Below are 23,150 nucleotides of genomic sequence, written 5' to 3' on the forward strand. Positions count from 1 at the left end.
TCCCCAGCCCCCGGTTCATGCTTTGTTTACATCATCATGGGCTCTCTAAAGCTTCTCGTGACCCAGATGGCTGGTTAGAGCACCAGCCCTCCACAGTCCTCTATGCAGCTGTTGTTTAGGTTGAATGTGGAAGCTGCCATTTTGTTTTGCTTCTTTTCTTTTTTTATTGTAGTGTTGTGAGTCAGAGGAAGAGAGAGGAGCTGAGGTCATGCTTAAAGGTTGACCTCTTGGTCATTCCTGAACTGGTGAAAGTAGTTCTACATGTGTTTATCCAGAACAGAGTGCATGAAACGGTGTATCGATAGGTTTAGACAAGATTTTAAAAAAACAACACCTTATTAATAGCTTCAAATGCAATTGAACACCAATGTTGCAGACACATAAATAGTCAACCATCCGTAAAGCTCCAACCATAGGTTCTGTTCCAACTGCCTATTAGGGAGCTGAATCTGCCTGTTGACCCAGCGCCTTGGTGCCGCTGGAGACACCGCTGCCTGCAAGGCCGCCACAACATACAAATGCCACAAAAACATGATGTCATTATAAACACAAAAACTTATGACGAATTTATTATTTTTAATCTCCTTACAGCCCAACACAATATGAGACCTATACAAATAAATTGTAAGATCGTAATATCTTTTAAGGCCTTCTTGCATTTGTGTAATAGCACAACTGCCAAACTATACTTTGTACTAGTTTAATGATATCCAGTTTGGTTATAATTGTGCAGAAACCCTTTCAAATACCCCCTAATACAAAAAGCAGGATAAAGTAATGGTTACCTTAACACAAGTCACTTTGGATTAAGGCTTCATCTAAATGACTGAATAGGAGTGAGTCTGATAGTCATTTGATGACGTTCAGGACTGCCTCTGTGAGCCAGTCGGTTCAGAGTCTATGTGAGACACCAGATGGGAACCACTGCCACCACTGCCACCACCACCAAAACAACCCATACACAAAGAGCAGCATGACGTTGCCCCACAGGTCCACAAATTTGCGAAAGCTGTTAACCACGAATGTTAGTGGCTAGGGTTGAGCCTTTGTTTGTGAACTTTTTGATTGACAGCCACACCTGGCTGACTAGCAGACGATGTGTTGGTCATTTTTGCTTTCCTTTTTAAAACAATCTTGTATTTTCATTGTGATGCTCATGGTTTAACTAAGCCTGTGCTACCTTTGCTACTGTTGCTAAGTATGCTCAATGGATCAAATTAGGAAATTGACATTGGCTGTTTAAAAGCATGAGGGCTTTGTTGCAACTGGTTGGATTCTGAGCTGAGGGAAAGGCTTTACTGTGCGAAACCCATTAAACACAATGATGTTCACCTCTGTTTAAATGGCTATTTGTTAAGGGTCAACCATGAGGGCTGCTTCATTCTGACATGCTTACAACATGGATTTGACTGGAGCAAAGGCTTCAACCATCCAGTAGTATGGTCCTTCCATTGGGGTCTGGATTATACGACAGGGCTTCAGTCCCGCACTGTAACGTGATAGATACTGTAGCTGGGAATATGTTGTGAGGGTGAGAAGATGTTGACAAGTTGCCAGTTGACTTGAGGCTTTGAAAGCAGGATAAGCTTTTGTGTTGTTTGCTGCCACATTGTGTGACCACAATGTACCAGGGCTAACCATGTGCTGAAGGATAGACTCAAATAAAACATTATTTTTTGGCGGGAGGGGGGAGGGGGGAGTAGGCTTCAGCTGGGTAACTTGTCATTCCATTGATGATTACCACCCTGGTCACCCCACCGGGACCAGATTCTTAAATAACGTTAATAAATAATTGTATAATGTCCAGCGGTGGTAAGCAACTTCGGCATGGCCCGGCCACAGGTCACCGCCATCTGTTCCAATTTTTGGGTTTATTCCTTACTTGTATTCATTTCTCAATCAATTCATCCAGTCACCCATTAATTAAATATTTGATTAATCCGTTAATTTGTAAATTCATCCATTCATCCGTCGCTCACTATTTACTTTTGCTGATCGCTGTCGTTTGTGCAGACCGCACTGCACAGAAAGAGCTTGAACTTAAGATACAGGAAGTGGTTGTGAAGGGAAACAGCTAGGAGGAGCACTCAGAGAGAGAATGCATGGCATTCTGAGAAGACTTGATCATGGTCCATGCACGAGGTTGCTTCTCAGCCGTTCTAATCACTGGTGAGTAGGTTACTATTGGAATATATGACTATTTAAGGGAGTGGATTTCATTGCAGTGGCTTATGATTTGTTTTGCTTATCACACAGAATCTTTGTGATGCACTGATATACACTTTATCAGTGTATCAGTGCATGTTTTGTAATGTGTATGAGTGTTTAATGTGTATTTTCAAGGAAGGACTATTTATTACAAACCCTAATACATTTAGAATGAATAATGTTGCTAACGTCACAAAATAGACGCTAATCCTGCAGCCTCTTTTGCCGTGACTATTTGGACTTGATGTCTTATGTAACATGTGAAGCCCAGGTCAGATCTGCCAGCATAGACATAGGCGCACACATTTAAATGTACATAAGGTAACATTAATAGACGGTGTGTACAAATAGATAAGAGGAACTATTATTTTTACAAAAATTCAATTTCTAGAAAAGTCTTTGTCATTTAGCAGATAAGTTTTGTTTATTTAAGACTGATCTTCTATAGCCTAGAATAACTGCCATGGCATTCACATGACAGGTCCTATCAGGTTTGCTGCGTGTCAGGTCCTAATCTCCAGTCAGCATAAAACAAAAACGATCCAAGAAAAACATAATGGATTCTTACAGCACTTTGTTGTCTCTGCAGCCCTGTAGGCACAACATTACCCCTTAATATTTCACTATGTAGTCATTTTGGAGACATTACTCATTCTTTCCACAATGAGTAAAAGGGACTTCAGATACAGGCCTTTCAGGTCATTAATGTCATTAAAGGAGAAATCCGTGGATCTGGGATGTTTAGTATGATAACGAGTTGTAATGTTCGTATGGGAGCAAAAAAACGCATAGACGCATTCTTAAGTTGTCTGTTTTTAGCCGATTCTACCAAAACGCTATAAACTTGGAACGATGGGGGCATGTCTCATGGAAAAAACTAAATCGCTATTTTAAACCACTTACAAGGCAAGAAGTAGCCCGACACTTCTTTGAAAGTATAACAACGGACTTAACATATAAAACGAGACATTGATAACTTTGTAAGTGTATAGATTGTTTATTAAAAAGGACATTTTATACACAAAATACCATCAGTAGTTCACCCGTTGACGCCATCTTGTCTTTAAGACTCGATAGGTAGATTGGCGAACACAGAGCTTGTGAAATCCGTGAACAACACGCAAGCTCTGTGTTCGCCAATCTACTTATTGAGTCTTAAAGACAAGATGGCGTCGACAGGTGGGTCGATGGTATTGTGTGTATAAAATGTCCTCTTTGTTTTTTAGAATCGGCTAAAAACAGACAACTTAAGATATATAAATGCGCTTTTTTGCCCCAAAACAAACATTCCAACTCAATATCATACCAAACATATCCCAGATTCATTTTACACCAGATTTCTCCTTTAAGGTCACTAGGCCCTCAGATTGGACCGCGGACATTGGGAGATTGAACCCTGAACATTTTGTCTGGGGGTCACTAGACTAGACAGTCCCCACAACCTCTCCCACCCCCTGAATCACATGCCCTGAAGTGTGCCCAGCTCCCATTTCAAGCTAAGGAATGGCGGCAAGTTGTTGATCAATGAGTGTTTACTACTCCGATCATGGTGTTATTGTTTGTATACTCCTACACCCTAATGTTCGCAAGTCAACTTTTGAAGCAGCACCTGTTGAAGTGTGTTTGTGACATGCATGTGTGTGATTGAGTATGTGACTTTGTGTTGTATAGCGTTGTATCTGCCTTTTGCCTCAGTTCCCTGTGTGTGTGTGTGCGTGGGGTGTGTGTGTGTGTGTGTGTGTGTGCGCGTGCGGTGTGTGTGTGTGATTGTGTGTGTGTTTGTATTCGTGTGTGTGTGAGACATATGATACCACAGCACTGTTAGCACATGTCTTTAGGTCAGTGAGTTATCTATTTCCTTTTCCTGCTGTCTGAGGTATTGCTCTATTTCCTTCCATTGAAGTTGTTAATAATATATAATAATCAACTCTACACCATGCTTTTGCCTTTCTTTAGAACTTGAATTTATGTTTTTTGTTTCACAAAGGTATTTTATTTTGATGTTATTATATTTTGCCTGTAGTATTATAGTTTTTCATAAAAATGAGAGGTAACACCAAAATGTAAACTATTTTGCTTTACTACTAATGAGTGTTGAAGCACTCCTACAATATATTTAACTTGTGGTATTGCTAATGTTAGAATACACACTGCTGATGGTTGTTGTAACCAAGGCCTGTCTTTCTTTTTAGACGTTCTGCTGAATGGTGTCAGAGGAGAGGATATGAGGGAGGAAGGAACAGGTTGGTATAAAAGAGAAAGAGAACTGATTTCTCTCTATAATCCCCACTGTGGCTAATATACACACAAACACAGACACACACACACATACTTCAATATAAACCACTTCCTAACGCATATTGACTATCTGAGCTGTTCTCCAACACAATGTGCTGGAGAAAAGTAGAACTTATTCTTATGACTTGTCTTAAACTCAGTTATAAAATTGTAAATCGTATTGGTTTGAAATAACTAACATTGATGTAGCATGTTATCAGATCAGATGTTTGCCGTATCTTTGAGTAAAGTTGATTTGAGTAAACCGTTTATTTGTATTGGATTTAATCATCCCCCATAATCCCCCACAAGAACACATAAAAAAAGGAAAGCTGAATGAAATGCAAGGAATGTGGTTCATCAGTCTCTTCTGGGAACCAAAATATTGTGCAGGACATCTCCATCCCACGCAAAGAGAAAAACAGATTGTGAAAGCAAATCTCTCCTTACATTTCCCTGTGTCACATAGATGATTCACACTTCCAAGGAATCAACATGACATGGCATTTCCCTATACTTGTTTCACAACAGTGTATCAGTGGGCTAACCTTAACCACAACACAAACCCTGACATGCAATCACATGCCCTTACCACCCCCTGCCCCACCTCTGTCAGACTTCAGATTCGCTCTGCTTGGGGTAGGGATCGGGCTGCTCCTGGCTCTATGCCTCCTGGTCGTCAAGCTGTACATGATGGGAAAGTGCAAATGCCCGTGCACCGAGGCACACATGCACAGCGGGGACTACAAAATGCCCTCATTCACAACACCTCAGGTACAGCTATGGGCTATGAGTGAGGAGACTCTGTGTGCGTCAGGGGAAACAGTTGTTGATGTGTGTTATTGTTTTCAAATTGTGTAATTATTTTCTTATTCTATTAATAGTCACCCACAAGCCCAAGCCTCAGAGGTGAGATGTCATTGATCTATATCATACTATTTTTTATTGTTTGCACTCGTTTTAATTGTTATACATTTTTGCACTGGAATATTTTTATATGAATGTGAATGACAGTAAACTGGAATTGATCCAATTCCTAATAAACAACACAAAGAATGCATTAGGTCGTTTCCTCTTTTGAGACAATGTTTATTGATTAGAGGCTAAGAACTCATTAATTTAGATATTTTACATTATTTTCTGTCGCTATCTCAGGCTGCATTACAATACCTACTGCAATGCAGAAACAGACATACAAATATGCGACAAGCTTTTCAGTGAACCTGGCACCACAAGACTATGCACATGGCTATGTTTATGGACAAGTTCATGTGCGTGTCTCAAATGGCAGGCGGTGTGAAAAGATCAGCTGAAGTCTTGTGTAAGTGCTGCATGGGTGTGTGCTGTAAACTATGCATGAGTGAGAGCCAGAAACTGCCCTTCACGTTTAGTTCCACTAGAGGTCACTGCCCGCAATATTACCATATCCAAAAATGCCACTATGGTTGGCTTTTATATTTACTAGAGTTTTTGCATCGCGCGCTCAACCTCTAGTTGTAATTAAACCCATAGCAATAATGTGGAAACACCAGTCGATAATGCAACAAATTTCTGAGAGCATAATATAATAACATTTTGCCTATAATGTTACAACGTATAACATTCGTTCACCACAAATGACCCTTTAAAGCAGTGCCAACATTTAAATATTTTTTAACCATTCAGCGAACAAAAGGCAACAGGCTGATTATCATTTGGGGGGCCACTCAATGACATGCAGAAGCGTCATCAACACGCCCACTGAAGTAATGAGAAATACCGACTTTCTACTCCTCATTCACATATAAGGTCATTTACATTTCCTACAGAGAAAATACTACCTCAGGGGTGGTATTATTCAGGAGATTTTCAGGGTACAAATGTCAGGATATATTGTTTACACATATGGCCCATTGGGAGAATATCAGGACTTACACGTGTGTCTGAAAGCAGCTAGTGTGTGAGCATTTGATTACTTTTTTTTTTATTAAAAAAAATAAATTAGTAAATTTATGGTAACAGGGATAATTGTTCAATGGAAAGTGTAGTATACTTTGCATGCAAATCAATAATTAAATAGCTTTTACTGATATTCAGGGCTGAAAAGTGTATTGACATTTTAAAATGCAAGACCACTACTATTGAATAGTTGAAAATAATAATCATCATTGAGATTAAGAATCTCTTCCAGTGTCCTGGGCAAGACATGCAGCAGTAGCCTACAGTCACACATAGCATACACACAAAAAATAAGATACTAAAACAACTAAAACAGTCCACAGGGGGGAAGGGGGATATCAATATCGCAAGACATTTCGGGAGGCACAAGGACGAGTGTAATATTAACTTTGAGCAAAAACGTGTAAAGACATTTCGGGAGGCTCAAGGAGAGTAATATAACATTCGAGCAACATAGTGTAGTCTTGTGGTGGACTCTACAGCCATAATTCACCGTACTGTGTTATTGACATGTTTTCATTGTGTTATAGGGACACTGTCTCTTTAAGATCACTTGACTTGTGTGTTAAAATGCTGGTTGGCGCGATGATTTAACGGTTTTTATAAGACAAAATGAATGACCTGCCGTTGCTTGTCGAGGTGAGAAATTGTCTCTTCCCTTTTATCGCAATTTCTACAGTCTATAGACAGAACGTCATACCTGGGAGAGTTTGTCGATGGCGGAGCCGTTATGTTTATAAACATAACGCCTTACCTGGGCGAGTCTGTCGCTGCGGTGTGTGCGTGTGTGTTTTTACCTGGGCACGTGTGTCGATAGCGGAGCCGTTATGCTTAAAAACATAATGTCTTACCTGGGCGAGTACCGCTGGGTTGTGTTCGTTGTGTGTGTGTTCTGACCTGCGCGTGGGTCGATTGTGGAGCCGTTTTAGACTGGGTAGCCCCGCCCATTCTGCCGGCAATTTGAGTTTGCCCTGCACAAGGGTCCGGAGAAGAACAATACATTTCTTACTGCTTCCGATATGTTTTTGCGGGAGCAAATCACCAAGCTGGCTTTTCACCTTGGCACACTATTGGCTGGTTTAACACAATAATAAAAATAATAATAATTGATCAGTTTTTTATAGCGCTTTTCTAAATACTCAAAGACGCTTTACAAATAAGAAAGGAATACATACAGACAGTACAGACAATCAAACAAAAGGGAAACAAATAAACAACACCACAACAATAGGCAACACATTAAGAGAGCAGGAGAGAGTGGAAGATGGCGGAGGATGATTTGTCAAATGTTGTAGGTGGTCCTGAAGAGGTAGGTTTTAAGTTGACTTTTGAATGAACAGAGTATCAGAGTTTCGGATGGCCAGAGGGAGGGAGTTCCAGAGGGTAGGGGCAGCGATGGCGAAGGCTCTGTCCCCCAGGGTGCGATACTTGGTCTTGGTGATGGAGGTGAGAAGGTTGGCATCAGCGGAGCGTAGGCGGCGGGTGGGGGAGTGGCGATGGAGGAGATCTGTTATGTACGAGGGTGCAAAGTTGTTTAGCGCTTTGTAGGGGGTGAGGAGAATCTTGAAATTGATGCGTTGTTTTATTGGAAGCCAATGAAGTTGACGGAGGATGGGAGTAATGTGTTCTCTGGAGGGGGAGTTAGTAAGCAGTCGGGCAGCAGAGTTTTGTACATATTGCAATTTTTGAAGAAAAGTGGAGGGGAGGCCTCCACTATTATAGAATGCTATTGCATTAGTCGAGTCTGCAAGTGATGAAGGCCTGGATTAGTGTTTCGGCAGCTGAGGATGAAAGGGTGGGTCGAAGGCGTGCAATGTTGCGGAGGTGGAAGAAGGATGTTTGTCTGACGCTGTTTATGTGTGATTTGAAGGAGAGCGTGTGGTCCATGATGATGCCGAGGTTTCTGACCAGGGGGGAGGGAGTGACAGAGTGACCATCGATGCAAAGTGAGAAGTTCTGGGAGGTGGGGATGATGGTTTTTGGGCCGAAGATGATAATTTCAGTTTTATTGCCGTTGAATTTGAGGAAGTTGTGGTACATCCAGGTTTTGATGTCTGTGAGACAGTTGGTGAGAGTGGACAGGATGGCAAGAGCAATGGCTGTGGTGGTGATGTATAGTTGGGTATTGTCGGCGTACCAGTGAAATTGAAGACCATGGCGGCGGATGATGTGACCTAGTGGGAGCATGTAGAGAATGAAGAGGATGGGGCCAAGCACTGAGCTTTGGGGGACGCCGTGTGAGACAGGGATGGTGTGGGATATGTGGTTGTTGATGGAGATGTATTGGAATCTCTCAGACAGGTAGGAGGTGAACCAGGAGAGGGCGGAGTCAGTGATGCCAATGGATTGCAGATGTCTGAGGAGGATGGAGTGATTGACGGTGTCGAAGGCAGCACTGAGGTCAAGGAGGAGGAGAATGGTGAGGGAGCCAGAGTCAGAGGAGAGTAGGAGGTCATTGGTGACTTAAAGCAGGGCTGTTTCAGTACTGTGGTGGGTCCGGAAGCCGGATTGGAATGTTTCGTATAGGTTATTGGAGAGGAGGTATTGCTTGAGTTGTGTTGCGACGGCTCTTTCCATTAGTTTTGAGAGGAGTGTGAGGTTGGAGATGGGCCTGAAGTTGTTGGGGTCGTCGGAGTCAAGGCCAGGTTTTTTAAGGAGGGGGGTGACGGCAGCAAGCTTAAGAGGTGATGACAATGACGACAGGGAAGCGACGGTAAGCAGACAATCGCGTACAGTCATTTGAACTAGGCCCGTTGATCACGCCTCTTGTGCTGAAGAAAATGACAGCAGCCTCCCCAGACCAACGTGCAATCTACGATTGAGCTTGGTCTGGCAATAGCCAGACTAGAGCCGTTTTGTTTAAGGGCGAGTGTCGCTGCGGTGTGTGCGCGTGCGTGTATGTTCTTACCTGCGCGTGTGTCGATGGCGGAGCCGTTATGTTTCAAAACATAACGTCTTACCTCGGCGAGTGTGTCACTACCTTTGTCTAGACGTGCGCTATGTGTGCGTGTGTGTGTGTACGCGCGTGTGTGCACTTACGTGTATGTGTCGCTGCCTTTGTCTTGACGTGCAGTGTGTGCGCGACGTGCGCTTGTGTGTGCGTTTCCTTGTTTATTCGTGCACATGTGCGTGTGTGTGCGGTGTGTGTATCCGGTGTGTGTTTGTGCGTGCTTGCGGTGTAATTATGCATTTGTGCGTGCTGTGTATGTGTGTGAGCTGCAGTCATGGAACTTGGAACATGCACACATGACTAACTTGAATAACTGGTGCAACAGGCCTGCTATTATAGAAGTAAGATGTTTGTTTTATGTATTTACTTTAATGATATGATAACAACTTAAAGTTGCTTGAGTATTATATTCTAGCCTAGCACATCTATTTCTTTTTGGTATACTAAATCCACCACTGCATATAGACAAATAATCTAACTGACCAATTTACTGTACTTTTAAAGATCATTGGACCTTCATTTACTTCTCGCACTTCTCCCTTCTCTCCACAGGGGGGCTGTGTACACAACACAGCACCATTCACATCTAGAGGAGACGGGAAACCAGGCAGATGTGCACTTACATCACCAGTGTTTACTTCACAAGTATAACACGGCTAAGGAACATCGACTGTGGTCTTTCATCAGCATGCATGGATTGATGTCAATGAGTCTGTCAATTAAATGAAAGCAGTGAGATGAAGCGTCCAACCATTGCAGTTTAGATTCCATTTCCTTATGTTGTGTCGGTCCCCGTCTTTTGAAATTGTGTTTCATTTGTGTTGTTGCATTAATTTTTAAGTGTTTCAGACATTATACTTACAATGTTTATGCATCATCAAAGTGGGCTACTCTGGTGGGAACAACGTTTGAAGAAGTGACGTTCAAACAAAGTTGATTATATTATTATCTAAGGAAAAATAGTCAAATGTACTGCATACCGGTTTTCATGGTCATCACGTGACAAACATCTGGAGCTGATTGGTCTTGCCTTTTTGCTTATGTATGCAGTAATGTGGCACCCGAATCCACACTCCCACATCCTTCATGAGCTATAGGAGCCCAGGGCCGACTGCTACTAGCACAAACCCATAGGTCTTATTACCCTAAAATGTGAGCAGCTTGGACTAGAATGAACCAATCAAGAACACACAAATCAGAGGCTCCATACAATATACCAAACAACATTCGCATATATTGCAAATATATGCAATATATTTGTCCCAAAACCCCCAATATAACTCATTGTTTAAACGACACGATAGCTGTACTCCATTGTACAAGTTTGTTGTTTTCATTGCCATGTACATTCTTGCTGCATTGCTGTTCCAAGTTCTGCAAGTATAACAGCAGTCGACTAGGTTTGGTGTTCCAACAAAGTGTTGAATAATTATTGGTTTGGTTTCCCTTTGCAACCAGACTGCTGCGTCACCAGTGTGATAAAATGTTTGCCGTCAAGATGCTCTTTGGCTGAAACACCAGTATCACGGAGGATGAAGTATCTCACTGTATTCTAGAATCTGCCTTAAGTTAAGTACTTCCATTTTGAATGCATGATAATGCCTTTCCTGTTGAACTGTTCAAGCCTCTCCTTTGTATTCATTATGTGTGAAATAAATACGGCTTCTGTCTCAAGGGAGCCTGTTTAACTGCCAGACCAGTGTCCCAGACAAACACAGCTCTAAGTCTTGCTGGGCAGAGATTCACTGTTGGGTCTGGTTTCAGACAGAAACTGATGAACAACAGAAATACACATAACACACACACAAACACACACACACACACACACACACACACAAACACTGAATCTGTCATTGACTGTCTCACACACACAATAGAAGAAAAGAGAAAAATCTGACACACACACACATACACACTTAATGTAATTTACTGCCTCACAAACAATAGAAGAAAATCACACACACACACACACATGCACACACACAGCCATTCACTGTATCACACTCAAAAATCGAACACAGGCAGCCCCCCAGCCTTGCCCAGTGTGTGTCTACTCTGGGCAGCAAATAAAGGATGGGAGGGGGGTCTGTTTGCTTGCCGTCCCCCACAGCTGGAAGTGTGATTTGCATGGCGTCGATCTCTCAGACAAACTTCCTGTTTCCTACCCCCTCGCACTTACTATTATTCCCTCTCTCCGCCCCTAGTCCTTTCTTCCCCTCTCTTCCTCGATCTCACTATCCCCCTATTAATCATCCTTTGCCCTCTCCTCGTTTCATCTTCCTTTATCTCTCTCACCCTCTCTCTCTCCCTTACTTTCACCCTTTCCGTCTCTGTCTCCTCTAAGCAGAAAAAAACATTTCCCACCCATTTGCCAAAAGTCAAAGCAGTAAATGCACATGTGTGTGTGAGTGAATGTCAATGTGTGTATCCTTGACTGTGCTCAGACATCTGTCTCCATGTGCATGTGTGCGTGTGTGTGTGTGTGTGTGTGTGTGTGTGTGTGTGTGTGTGTGTGTGTGTGTGTGCATGCCTCCACGTGTGTGTGTTTGCACCTCTTTCACACGTCTCGTGCCAATGTATGTTTTCACTAAGAGTGCCACAAAGGAGGGGTCAGAGACGAGGAGGTGCATGTCCCAGGGCTAGCTGTGGACCCGCCCCTCGGTGTCAAATTACACCCGGCTGTCAGCAGAGGGCCAGGAGCGGAGGAGCCGTGGAGGAACCTCCAGACTGCTTCTCCTCCTCTCAGTGGATCAATCTCGCTGGATGTTTATGGAGGCTTCAGCCGTGGAAAATGAAGATCTCCCCGGTGGTCTTTGGTCTCCTGATAAGGGTGTTCTTTCTGGGAGGTAGGGTCACTGGCGCCGCTGGTATGAGATATATTTTGGTTGGAGGTATTTGGTATTGAAGTACTAAGAGGGATTCTGGTAAAGTTGAAAGATGCGTGCGTGGATACTGAGTGAAGGGTGGGCAGGATCGTGGTTTAAACCAAACAATGTGGTATGTGCCTTTGTGTTCTTTATATTCCTGTTTCTTCCACTTCGCTTTGTCTTAATGTCAAAAATGTTGTTCTGTGGGAATTGTGACAACATATTGAGACATTATTTTATCTATTTCCTTTTGTGGGTGGTTGGTTGGCATTGGTATATGTCTGTCTTTTTATGGCTATGGTAATGTGTTGTAATCTGTGAACTCCCATGATGTAGGGCAGATGATGTGGTTGCTACAATGAAAGTGACGGAGTGAGTTTGCCAAGAGGTGCAGTTAAAACAATGGAGATAAGTTGAGAGGAAATACAGTAATAGAGAGCTATGTAGAGCATTACTGGGAGGAAGAGAGGAAGAGAGAGATATATGAAAATAATCAAAAATGTTACAAATTAAAATAAAGAATGGAATGTCCTCAAATTTGGGTCTGATTGCATGGGTTATCCTGCTTACTCTGTGAGGAGCTGGGGTGTTGTGAAATGGTCAAGGATGGAAAAAGCAGTTAAGGGACGTGCAGCACCTCAGAGCTTCATCCTCCCACACTAGTCCTCCCATAGTGTTTTACTGCTCTGTTTTGTAATGGAAGTTGGCTGGAGGCTCCTAGTTTCCTCTAAATATTGTGGAAGTCCCTGACCATAAAGATAAAGTGCAATTATGCAATGGATAGTGTTGTTTCGTCTTGGAACAAAATCAGGACAAAATAGCAAAAGGGTCAAATCTTCAACTTCCAGCCACCGTCCTTTGTTTTTGAATTGTCTGTTGCGGAGATAATACAGAGTAAATATATTTGCCTCAAGTTAGTTGTCTCAAGTTTAAAATTGAGCTCACCATAAGTGGTGGAGTGTAGATTTGGGTTTCGCACTTCCAGCATTTAACAGTCGACTCGAGTCCAAATGGCAGCAGCTGGAAATCCTCAACGCCTGTGGACCCTTGTCCAAAACCCACCTTCAAAACATAACACACCTCTCGAAAAAACATCATCTTCCATTTCCTTTTCCTTGCAGATGTTTGCTACTCCATCAACGTCACCGTCACGCCCGCCCCCTTCACCGTGGCCCAGGAGGGCGAGAACGTGACGCTGTCCTGCGTCGTGTCTCAGCGGCGCCGCAACACCGCCCTGCCTGTGGTCAAATGGACCTTCCTGCCCGCCTCTGCCGAACGCCCGGAAGACGAGGTCCTCGTCGCCCGCGTCAACATGAGGAAGGCGCGTTTCTACGGCAACTACACCAAGAGCTTCCCTTGGCCCAAGCTGAAGCTGACGGTGGTGAAGCAGGGCAAGATCTTTGACCTGCTGGTGCTGAACGTGTCTGAGGGGGATCGGGGTCTCTACATGTGCCGGGTGCAGGAGTTTAGGAAGCACCAGGAGCGCTGGAAGGCCTTCAGCAACGGCACCGCCGCCACTGAGCTGAGAGGTTGGTGGGAGTTTGGCCCTTCTTCCAGTCAATTTTGTCTGGAGACATTTTCCCTGGATTTGTTGTGTATTGATGTGTGATTGCAGCTTTCGGCGTTGAGACTCCACACAGGAACACAAACAGTGGTTGGTGGGGCCTCAGAATGGGGAAATGGAGGTAACCACGGGTCAAATTTTCAGACACTGGATCAATATGAGAAGTAGTGGAGTAGTCCCTCTCTTAGTTTGTATTGTGTCTTTAGCTTTGTTACTACATTCCTGTGATCCTATGTGACTTTCAAGATTTGGCCATTATTGGGCCATGTTATCAATATCAATAATAGCTTTCAAATGTTATGGCCCTGGTGACAATAGAATATGTGGAAATGATCTGACAGGAAAAGCTCACCACCACAAAATGTTGGTTTCGTGTTGTCTTTATAAACTGAGCAGAGGTATTACTACTAGACCACTACTACGTAACAAGACTCCTGGGGGTCAACAAATGCAATGGCGAATCTCGATGCAGGAATTTAATTGAATGACCACAAAACACATCTAACCCATATTTTGTCTGTCCCCAAGTGGATGGTTCAAACCAGCAAGTTGTGGTTTCAAATGGGGAAGATGATAAAGTGTTGCATCCATACACTGTAGTATTGGATTTAAATGACAGTGTAATTACAATACTAATCAAACATCAAACACAACAATCAAGGACACACAAATGCTATTCTTCTGGCGCAAAAGCATCAAGTCTCTGGAAGCAGGCCATACTTAATTCATCCATCTCACATTGACACTAAGTAGCCGATGACGCTGGTTTTCATTAAGGAAGGAAGTGGAGGAGGTTGTGGGCTGTGGGTGAGGGGGCTAGGGTAATGCTGTCATTGGTTAGGAACATACCTAAAGATAAAAGAGGCCTCCATCGCAGTACGTCATGCTTCTTCTAAAGAGTCGTCTTAGAGAAAGTGCAGGAACGCGTTAGTGGTATTCGATGGTAATGATGGGCCCTATTGGATGACTGGGCATTCACCAGTGTGCTAGATACTCCAGCCAAGCCTTGGTTTTGTTGGTATAATAGCGAAGGACACTTTGAGAACGATTTTGTTTCTCGCTCCTTCTTCTTTCTCCTCCATGGTGATCCACTTACATGTGCTGGAATATGATGCGTTTGGCGATCTTCATCATGAATCATGAGGGTATATTTGGATTAGGGATAGAGTATATCGACACTAAGGGTTGTCTCAACGGTCTCCAGCCATTTGGTTTGATTGACAACACAACTGCCCAACCTCCCGCCTGACTATGCCAACCCCAAATTGAAAGAATGTCCTTGAAACACATAAAGACCGAGCCGAGCTAGAGCGGTCTTTCTTCACCTCCCTACACCCTCACTCTTCCTCTGTGAATATTAGGGGGCCTCTACTATTGCACTTTGAACTGCGTTGAGACGAAGCTCACCAGATGGAACTTGTTCCATGGAAAAAAGCCTCCTTGACTGGGTGACATCCAGGGATGACAGCCAAGTCTGAGTCGACAGCCCTGGTAGACACATCGGCCTCCTTCTATAAAAACTGTTGACGTTGGCAGCGACCAGAAGTTTCCCTTCCCCCCCAAAAAAGTAGAACACAAATAGGGGGTCTATTGTAGAAAGTCTGGAATAGGACAGGAGAAATTTGTGTGAATCGCGGCGGAGTCAGATCATGTTTGTTTTACTTTTCTTCTGGGATGACATGTTGAGTGGCACAGCTCGCCAGGGTGTGAGTCTTGACCTTATATGGACCTGATGGAGGAGGCACTGGTGCTTTTCAGTTGTTGTTTTTATGTGTGGCATTTTACATTCTGAAACTGTTCCTTGGGGAATGTGAATTTTTAAGCTTGAATTCCAAATGACAATGTGCCACTGTTTTAAGATTGATATGTAAAAGTAACTATTGGTATTCTTGTGTCATTTAAGCTTCCCATTTGGTTGCCAAGTATGAGAGATGTGCTTATGTGCTACTTGGAGAAAGAATGGTTTCCTTGGAAAAAAGAAATTGCCTACTTGATAGTCATTTTAAAATCTGAAGGGCAGGCCTTAATCTCTTGCTAACATACGATACCTCTAACCTCCAACAGTGTTTACTTTATTATAGTTGAGACACCAAATGTGTGTGTGAGAGAGGGATTGTGTGTGTGTGTGTGTGTGTGTGTGTGTGTGTGTGTGTGAGAAAGAGAGACATCAGACAAATGGCTTTCCTGTGGTCAGACCATCAGGTGGCCAGGTGTTTCCACAGTCCAGTGTGACCACACAGACACAGTGGCCAACTCACACGGCCTCCGTTATATCCATCCCGGGTCAAATAGCAGAGCAGGGTGGACAGGGGTGCTGCCCGACATGAACAATAATAATGTGTGACGGCTTCGACACGTGTGGGCTGGCAGGAATAGCTATTTTAAAAGAAGGAACATGGGTAGGATACGGATGTGGCGTGTCTTAAGAATAGAGCTGGTGACACACTGGCTTCCCTTTTCAAACGATGAGTCAGTGAAAAACGTTAGGAAGAAATAATAGCATCTGAGGATTCTGGTATTGCTCGATTCTACCCGCATTGCTATATTTAGAAAATAAGTAATTTGCTTTTGTGCATACAATCAAAGAGCAGCTCCTGTTTCTAATTTTGGATTAAATGTTCTGAAAATTAATTTACAATTTGACCATATGTACAATAATAAATAAGCTCGATAGCATTTCAAAAAAATTAAAAAACAAGGCGCAGAAGTTAAAATAAGTCATAGTAGTGATGGAGGTCAGTAGAGGGCAGATATGAAGAGAAAAGTTAAACATGTGTTTCAGTCAATGCTTTGACTGGAAGGATTTCCCCTCTGTTTTTCGGCACTCTGTACCAAATAACTGGACTGTATGCAGAAGAAAAGCTGGCTCAGTAACAGATGGAACTGACACAGAGCGCAATTCAAGCCCAGTGCCATTTAATCTATTTATATTTACAGTACTATAGAATCAGGCTTGTTGGAAGCAACTGTCACAGCATATTCAAAAGCATCTCTTTGAGCCCAGTGAACAAGGGCCAATTTGTGTCGGTCTGTACTGTTTTCATCCCTTCATAGTTCATGCCGATCAGTTCGGGGTATTTGGTGGCTGGGGAGACAGAGCAGGTTTTATAGGCAACAGTTAGAGTTACTGTTTGATCTCGGGTGTCATTATTCCTGTGTGTGCAGCTGCCACATATTTGACAACTGCTTTTATATTGTAGCATCCCCTGCAGTTAATGCTAACACATGCTAGTACATGACACATGACAGGCTTTTTAATGTAGTGTCAGCTGCTGTTCATGCTAACATCTCTTTGTCTCCATGATGGCGCTTTAATTCTTATTGAGGTTTTCTTATTAATTGTCTAGCCCATTTTTCAAACTTTGAGATCATAAGGAATGCATGGATGAAGCACTGGTATGGCAGTTACTAGTGCTCATATTCTAAAATATTCAAGACTTCTGTGTACTTTGCCCATTAGAAGATGAGGGATGGATCCCAGAGGATACAGGAAACAGAAGTGGGGGCTTGCCTTGCTTGATAGGCCTTGAGCCGTGTGGCATTAAAGGCCTCATGGGGCTACCAGCAGATGCAAAAGATTAAAACGTCTCGATGAGCATCTTGTTCCGATGATTTAACTAAACATTTGGGAAAGGGAACATTAATGGAGACCGCATGTGTCCAAACAAACACAGATTATCGTTTCTTCTCGTGCGTTGGGATTTGGTTTATGTAGGAACCCAGAGGTGGGATCTCTAGCAGTAGTTTTATTCAGGAGCAGTTTGTCTGTTGTTTGGTTGGTTGTGAAATTCACATCCTTTTCAGACCAAAGCAGACGAGGTAGACAGCGAACTATGGCAAAGTACCTAAAAAGTTGCTTGGATTTCTGTAATGTCTGCTATATCAAGAGGAGAACTGAAGTACTAATGCCTCGTAACACAACAGCATTAACGATATCAATGCAGCATGACATTTGGCTGAGGACATATGCCTAAACTGGCCCATGATTCACAATGAAAACACAAAGGAAATCGGCAAAGATCCAGTGCAAAGCTCGCATCTGGTTCAATGGTCATGGCTGCCAAGCTGCCAGGGAAGGCCTGGCATGGCTGTCTGCATGTGGGATTCAGGGAGGGGCTTGTGCCTGTGGGGCTAGCCTGCGAGTCATCTTCTGAAAGTGGTTTGGGGTTGCAGGGGGGCGGGGGGAGGGGTGGTAATTCAAGGCCTTCTCGATGGGTGTCACCCGCCTCTCTACCACGCTGTCCCCAGCTATGCCAGAAAGGACAGTGTTAACATTTGTGTGGTTTGCATTAGCTAGGGCGGTAAATTATTTGGGAAGTGTTGTGCTCTCGTGTGCGCTTGTAAGAAGGGGTCTATGGAACTCGGAAACCCGTTTTGGTTTTCAATAACCAGCTCATAATTCTCAAGTTCATATAGTGAGAGATGACATTATATATTATAGCAAAACTGTCATATTTTGTGAAACTGACTTCATGATAGCTTGCATTTACTGTAGTTAATCACAGAATACAGAGGAGTAAAGCATACAACTTGAGAGCCCAAATAGAGAAAAGATGTACCATCCATTCATATGACTCGTTAATCAAAGACTAATTTCTTCCAGATAAATATCCCGTCATCTTGCTCAAGGGTTCGAACCCACAACTTTACCACTACAATATCCTGCCCCTAAGACGTGATAACTGTCACAAACTGACAGAGGATTGTCAAACCCAGCCAGTAACATCTGTTTTTTATCGAGTTCAAGGTTAGGGGTCAACACACCGTTGCCGGCCAGTCAGTTAACCCAGAAAAACTTAGTTTTACGTTCACCTACAATTAGCTTTATTTAACCTCCGTACAGCGTGTAATCAAGAAGCCACAATGATGAACTCTCTCCCTTTCCCTCCCTCTAGTGCACGTAGTCCCACCCACCAAGCCCAAAGAGAGCCTCCTGAGCTTGTTTCAAGGTATGACATGCTTTTCTTGTTCTATTCTTCACTGCACTGCCTTGTTGACTTGCTCGTGTGTGCGGGTTTGTTGTCCTTGTTTTATAAAAATACCCGCCCTATGCCACACAAACTTAAATAGACAGGGAAGAGTGTTTTAGTGTGTGTTTTTATGTGTGTGTGTGTGTGTGTGTGTATTTTCATTTGTGTGTTTTGATGTTATGTGTTTCTGTGTATTTTCGTGTCTGTGTTTTGTTGTTCAATCTGAGCTTGACACTGCCCTTACTGCTGTGTTTTTGTGTGTTTTGTTGTTATGTTTGTGCGTGTGTGTGTGTGTGTGTTCCAGATGTGTACCTCTGTGCCGTGCTGATCTGCTCGGTGGGCCTACTGTGCATGTGTTTGTTCACCGTGACTGTGACCTGCCAGTACATACACAGGAAGCAGAGGTTAAAAGGTTAGCATCATCCTCAGCATCCTACAAGCCAAATGCCCTCTGACCTTTACGCACAGCTGGCTTGTTTTCTCCTCATTTCCTCCTTAAATCACTCCATTGTTTTTTCTTTCTATCTTTTCATGCTCAAATTTCCCAACCCAAGTCATTAGTTGCTAATCTCCTGCTCACTCTCCATCTTTCCATCCAGTCTTTTCCGTCTTTTCTCATCCAGTATAAACATTACCAAATGCAGTGACATCTGAATTCACTTTGGGGGATTTCATGAATCGTTGGGTTAAGGTTGCATTGTGTTAGAACTACAAAGTGTTTTATTACATATCACAGAAATCCTTTTATTTATTATGCATAATTTCTCTGCAGATAATTACCTACTGGTCAAAAGCCCACAGTACAGGTATGTTTAAACAGCGAGAATTGATGTTGAAATAACTTTGTAAGTAGTAACTTTTACTTACTATAAGTATTGAACTATAGTAAGTAATCAAATATATTTTTTACAATCGTTTGCACTGCATTGCATACATATTGTATTGTGTTATTTCTCAAAGTGTAAAATACACAAATAAAACACAAGTTACAGATACAAACAAAAGCGTCCTGTGATCTTATAACCTTCTCGTAAACTGGTTTGCTCCCAGCTCAGGAGAGACGGTCACCAGTGTGATTAGTGGGTCCCCAGCTCTCCCCAAGAAACAGAGGAAATACAGAAAGAAGAGGAGCAGAGCCCCACAAGAGGACATACCCCCGGAAATACCTGCTAAGGGTAAAAATATTTGTCTCTATGCAATGCTAAACACATGCTGCCACACGACAGGCTTATGTTGTTGTAGCATCGACTGTAGTTTCTGCAAACACATGCTGCCACACGACAGGCTTATGTGGTAGCATCAGCTGCTGTTAATGTAACATATGACAGGCCTATTTTTGTAGCACTAGTTGCAATCAATAAGCAAACATTTGACATCTTGACAGATGGCAAGACATATGTTGATTCGCTGGCATCACAAGCATATCTTGCAACAACTATTGCCACCAAGTCCTAACGTATTTGTTTCCCTGTCTATGTGAAAGGTTCTTCAGGCAACATGTGTGTGGTCTTATAGCCCCATGGTAGTGTGGGTGGACTAAACGGTGATAAACCTCATTCAGTAAAACATTTGTTGAGTCACTCACTTTAGCGTTTGGATGCTTTAATTCATTTAATTAGGATAATTGGCATCCAATTTCCCCAAAGATTGTGTCATTAATCATTCGTGATGATGTAAGACAAAATAAAAAAGACTTTCTAGAATAAAAAGTGGTTTACACCACCCAATAAACTCTAGAGTGCACACTTAGCGCCTAGCGGTCACTTATGTTGCAAATCCACCAAAGATCCCATATGGACCCTAGATCCACTTGAAGCCACTGACTTGTTTGTGATATTGTATTCTGTAGCTCCAATCAGAGAAAAGGTGCGGATAACCAAACTTCTAAAGCCGCAACCGAGGAAACTGGTTCTGGTAAGTCTGCGCCCGCCCCCCACCCATACCCCTGTCCCAGATCAAATCTCAGTGTTCACAAAGGAGGCTTAAGTTTCAGCCAGCCAGCTATTTGATTGGTCAAAGATGTGCCGCCGTCTTCTAGTAATATGTTGTGTTATTTTTTTCATCAGTTTGATCACACTGGAGCTTGATTAGTTTGACCAAAATAGGACAGTGTGTTCTGAGTTTATTTGGTGAATAAACAACTGTCTACAACCGCACAAAATACTTTATAACCAAACCTTCTAATTTGTCTGCTTTTGAAGCACAGTGTGAAAATATAGAATCCTTCTAACCTTAACCTCCACCTCCTCCCTTTCCCACCCATCCCCTGACTGCAACCGGCCCCTATTGGTCTTCAACTCCTCTCTTCCCATTCTCATCTCTCTCATTTCCCCCTCTCTCTCTCTCTCTGTGGGCCTTTGTTCTGTTCGTATGTTGTTATCATTTCCATACTCGTCCACCCCACTCTGATACTCCTCCCTTCCTTTCCCCATGGATCCCCCCATCTCTCATTTCCTTTGCTCCGCATACTCCGCGCTCTCTTAACTCCCACTCTTACTTTCCCTGGTGATCCTCTCTTCACTCTCTTCTCCCCCCCTTTCCGGATTTTCTATCTACCCTTTTCAATGTCATCTTCTCTCTCCCCATCTTCTCTATCTCTCCCTCTCTTGTCTTTGTTCCTCCCTTCCTCCCCCTCTCTCCCTCTTCTCACCCCTCCATTCTTATTTTCTCTCTACCCTTTTCAATGTCATCTTCTCTCTCCCCATCTTCTCTATCTCTCCCTCTCTTGTCTTTGTGCCTCACTCCCTCTCTCCCTCTCTCCCCCCCTCTCCAGCCGAAGATACTGGAGGAGAGTCTGACGTATGCAGAGCTGGAGCTGGTGAAGCCCATACCTGAGACCAAGTCCCCCAGCACGGGCACCGTGTACGCCCAGATACTGTTCACAGAGAGGAGACTTTGAAGGGACATTGTCGCGCCACTTAATACCTGTGTTTTTATCTCATATATATAAAAGACTGTCTATTTATAGTATGCATCATTGTTTGTAGATGCAATTATATATCGAGTATATGTAACAGAATGATGTCATGATTGTAATTTGAACGTACGTATTCGGGCCTTTTTGGCATCCTGGGATCAGACTTTACGGTTTTGAGTTTTATCTTCTGACTGATAACTCATGTTTTAGGCTCAAGTTGTGTAGGGGAGTGGATCTCAGTCTCGGGACCCCTTGTGTTTAGCTGCAGTTTGGCTGTTTCTTATCCGTTTCACCACATCTCAGCCCAGTATGTGTTTAAAAGGATCGCAGATGTGGGAGGCTGACATTAAAGGCCGTAATTAGTTTCAACTCCCTCGCGAGATATCGCAAACCCTCGATCTAGGGCTAACATTAACCGGCTGCTAGTGAGACACACACACACATCATGTACATAGCCGCAATGGGTTTATATATACACTTTTCTTTGTGCACACTAGGGTGTGTTGGTGATTACTTAAGATAACAAATGAAAAGACTACAAAGCTGTGTCTTTAGTGGTTGAGTACATGGTCACATTATCACTGAGGTTTGTACCTTTTAATTGAATGGGAGACAACGACCTCTGCTAGAATGCTAGAATATGTTCAAACCAATCAATCGCGCAGGAATTGGGTAGGGATCTCCCATTTTTTTAATTCCTCTTAACGCGTGGCTGATATGTGTACGTTTCCTTATGATCAGGAAAAGCATATTATTACAAAGAAAAGATGGGGGCTCCCTCGCTATCTTATCCTTTCGCCCAGCAACCCAGACAAGAGGGCACCATGTTAGTCCCCTTCCCCTTGGCGTGACTATCTGGTACACGGATAAAATCGATACAGCTTAAATGTATTTACTGGTCCCCAATAGCACTCCTTTTGGCTGCCTACAATTAGGGATTCATTCTGAAAAGTTGAACTTTCTTTTTTAAAACTGTGTTGTATTTTCATTTGGCAAATAAACTGAAGAGAACTACAAAATAGTTTTCTTCAGTTATCTACCACAGTTTATATTAAAGATGACTAAAGGATAAAACAGTACCAGTTTTACAACCCCCCACCTTTCGCTCATAATGGCTGTCAACCCGAGGTCTGAACCATGTGCCTTGTTTTCTGCATCCATACACTACAGGGGAGAGCAGAAAAAGTCATAAAAAGTCCACAAACTGTGAAATGTGGAGAGGCCTACAAACCACATTGTTCTTAATGGGAGGCCTCTAACTAGATCCATGTGTGTGAAGCTCTACTCTTTTTCCTCCATATCTTCCCCTCTCAATCTATCTCACCCTCCTGGTCTCCGTAAACGACATGCAACAACAACATTCTGCCTTTGTACTGGAACTTTTTGTCATTTATTTTGTAGGAATTTCTGTCTGGGAAAGTGTGCATTGAAGTGTAAATTAAATGGTTAAAAATGTAAA

General features: G+C 43.0%; 1 protein-coding gene across 9 annotated transcripts; it reads left to right on the plus strand.

The window, feature by feature from the left end:
• Positions 1 to 2,081: 2,081 nt before the first annotated feature.
• vstm4b (V-set and transmembrane domain containing 4b) lies at positions 2,082 to 23,150 on the plus strand. 9 transcript variants are annotated; one of them, XM_079756679.1, is made up of 13 exons: positions 2,082 to 2,169; positions 4,401 to 4,451; positions 5,102 to 5,259; positions 5,370 to 5,394; positions 9,926 to 10,525; positions 10,832 to 12,219; positions 13,362 to 13,769; positions 18,700 to 18,753; positions 19,079 to 19,186; positions 19,547 to 19,580; positions 19,825 to 19,949; positions 20,624 to 20,688; positions 21,548 to 23,150. In XM_079756679.1, exons 6-13 carry the CDS (start codon positions 11,952 to 11,954, stop codon positions 21,671 to 21,673), a joined length of 1,188 nt encoding a protein of 395 aa, XP_079612805.1. In that variant the 5' UTR covers positions 2,082 to 2,169; positions 4,401 to 4,451; positions 5,102 to 5,259; positions 5,370 to 5,394; positions 9,926 to 10,525; positions 10,832 to 11,951; the 3' UTR covers positions 21,674 to 23,150. The 9 variants fall into 9 exon arrangements, with proteins under 9 accessions (XP_079612805.1, XP_079612808.1, XP_079612809.1 ...); XM_079756682.1 differs by having other exon boundaries at positions 9,926 to 10,105; XM_079756683.1 differs by having other exon boundaries at positions 9,926 to 10,018.

This window comes from Pollachius pollachius, assembly GCF_949987615.1.
Source record: "Pollachius pollachius genome assembly, chromosome: 19".
Taxonomy (NCBI): Eukaryota; Metazoa; Chordata; class Actinopteri; order Gadiformes; family Gadidae; genus Pollachius; species Pollachius pollachius.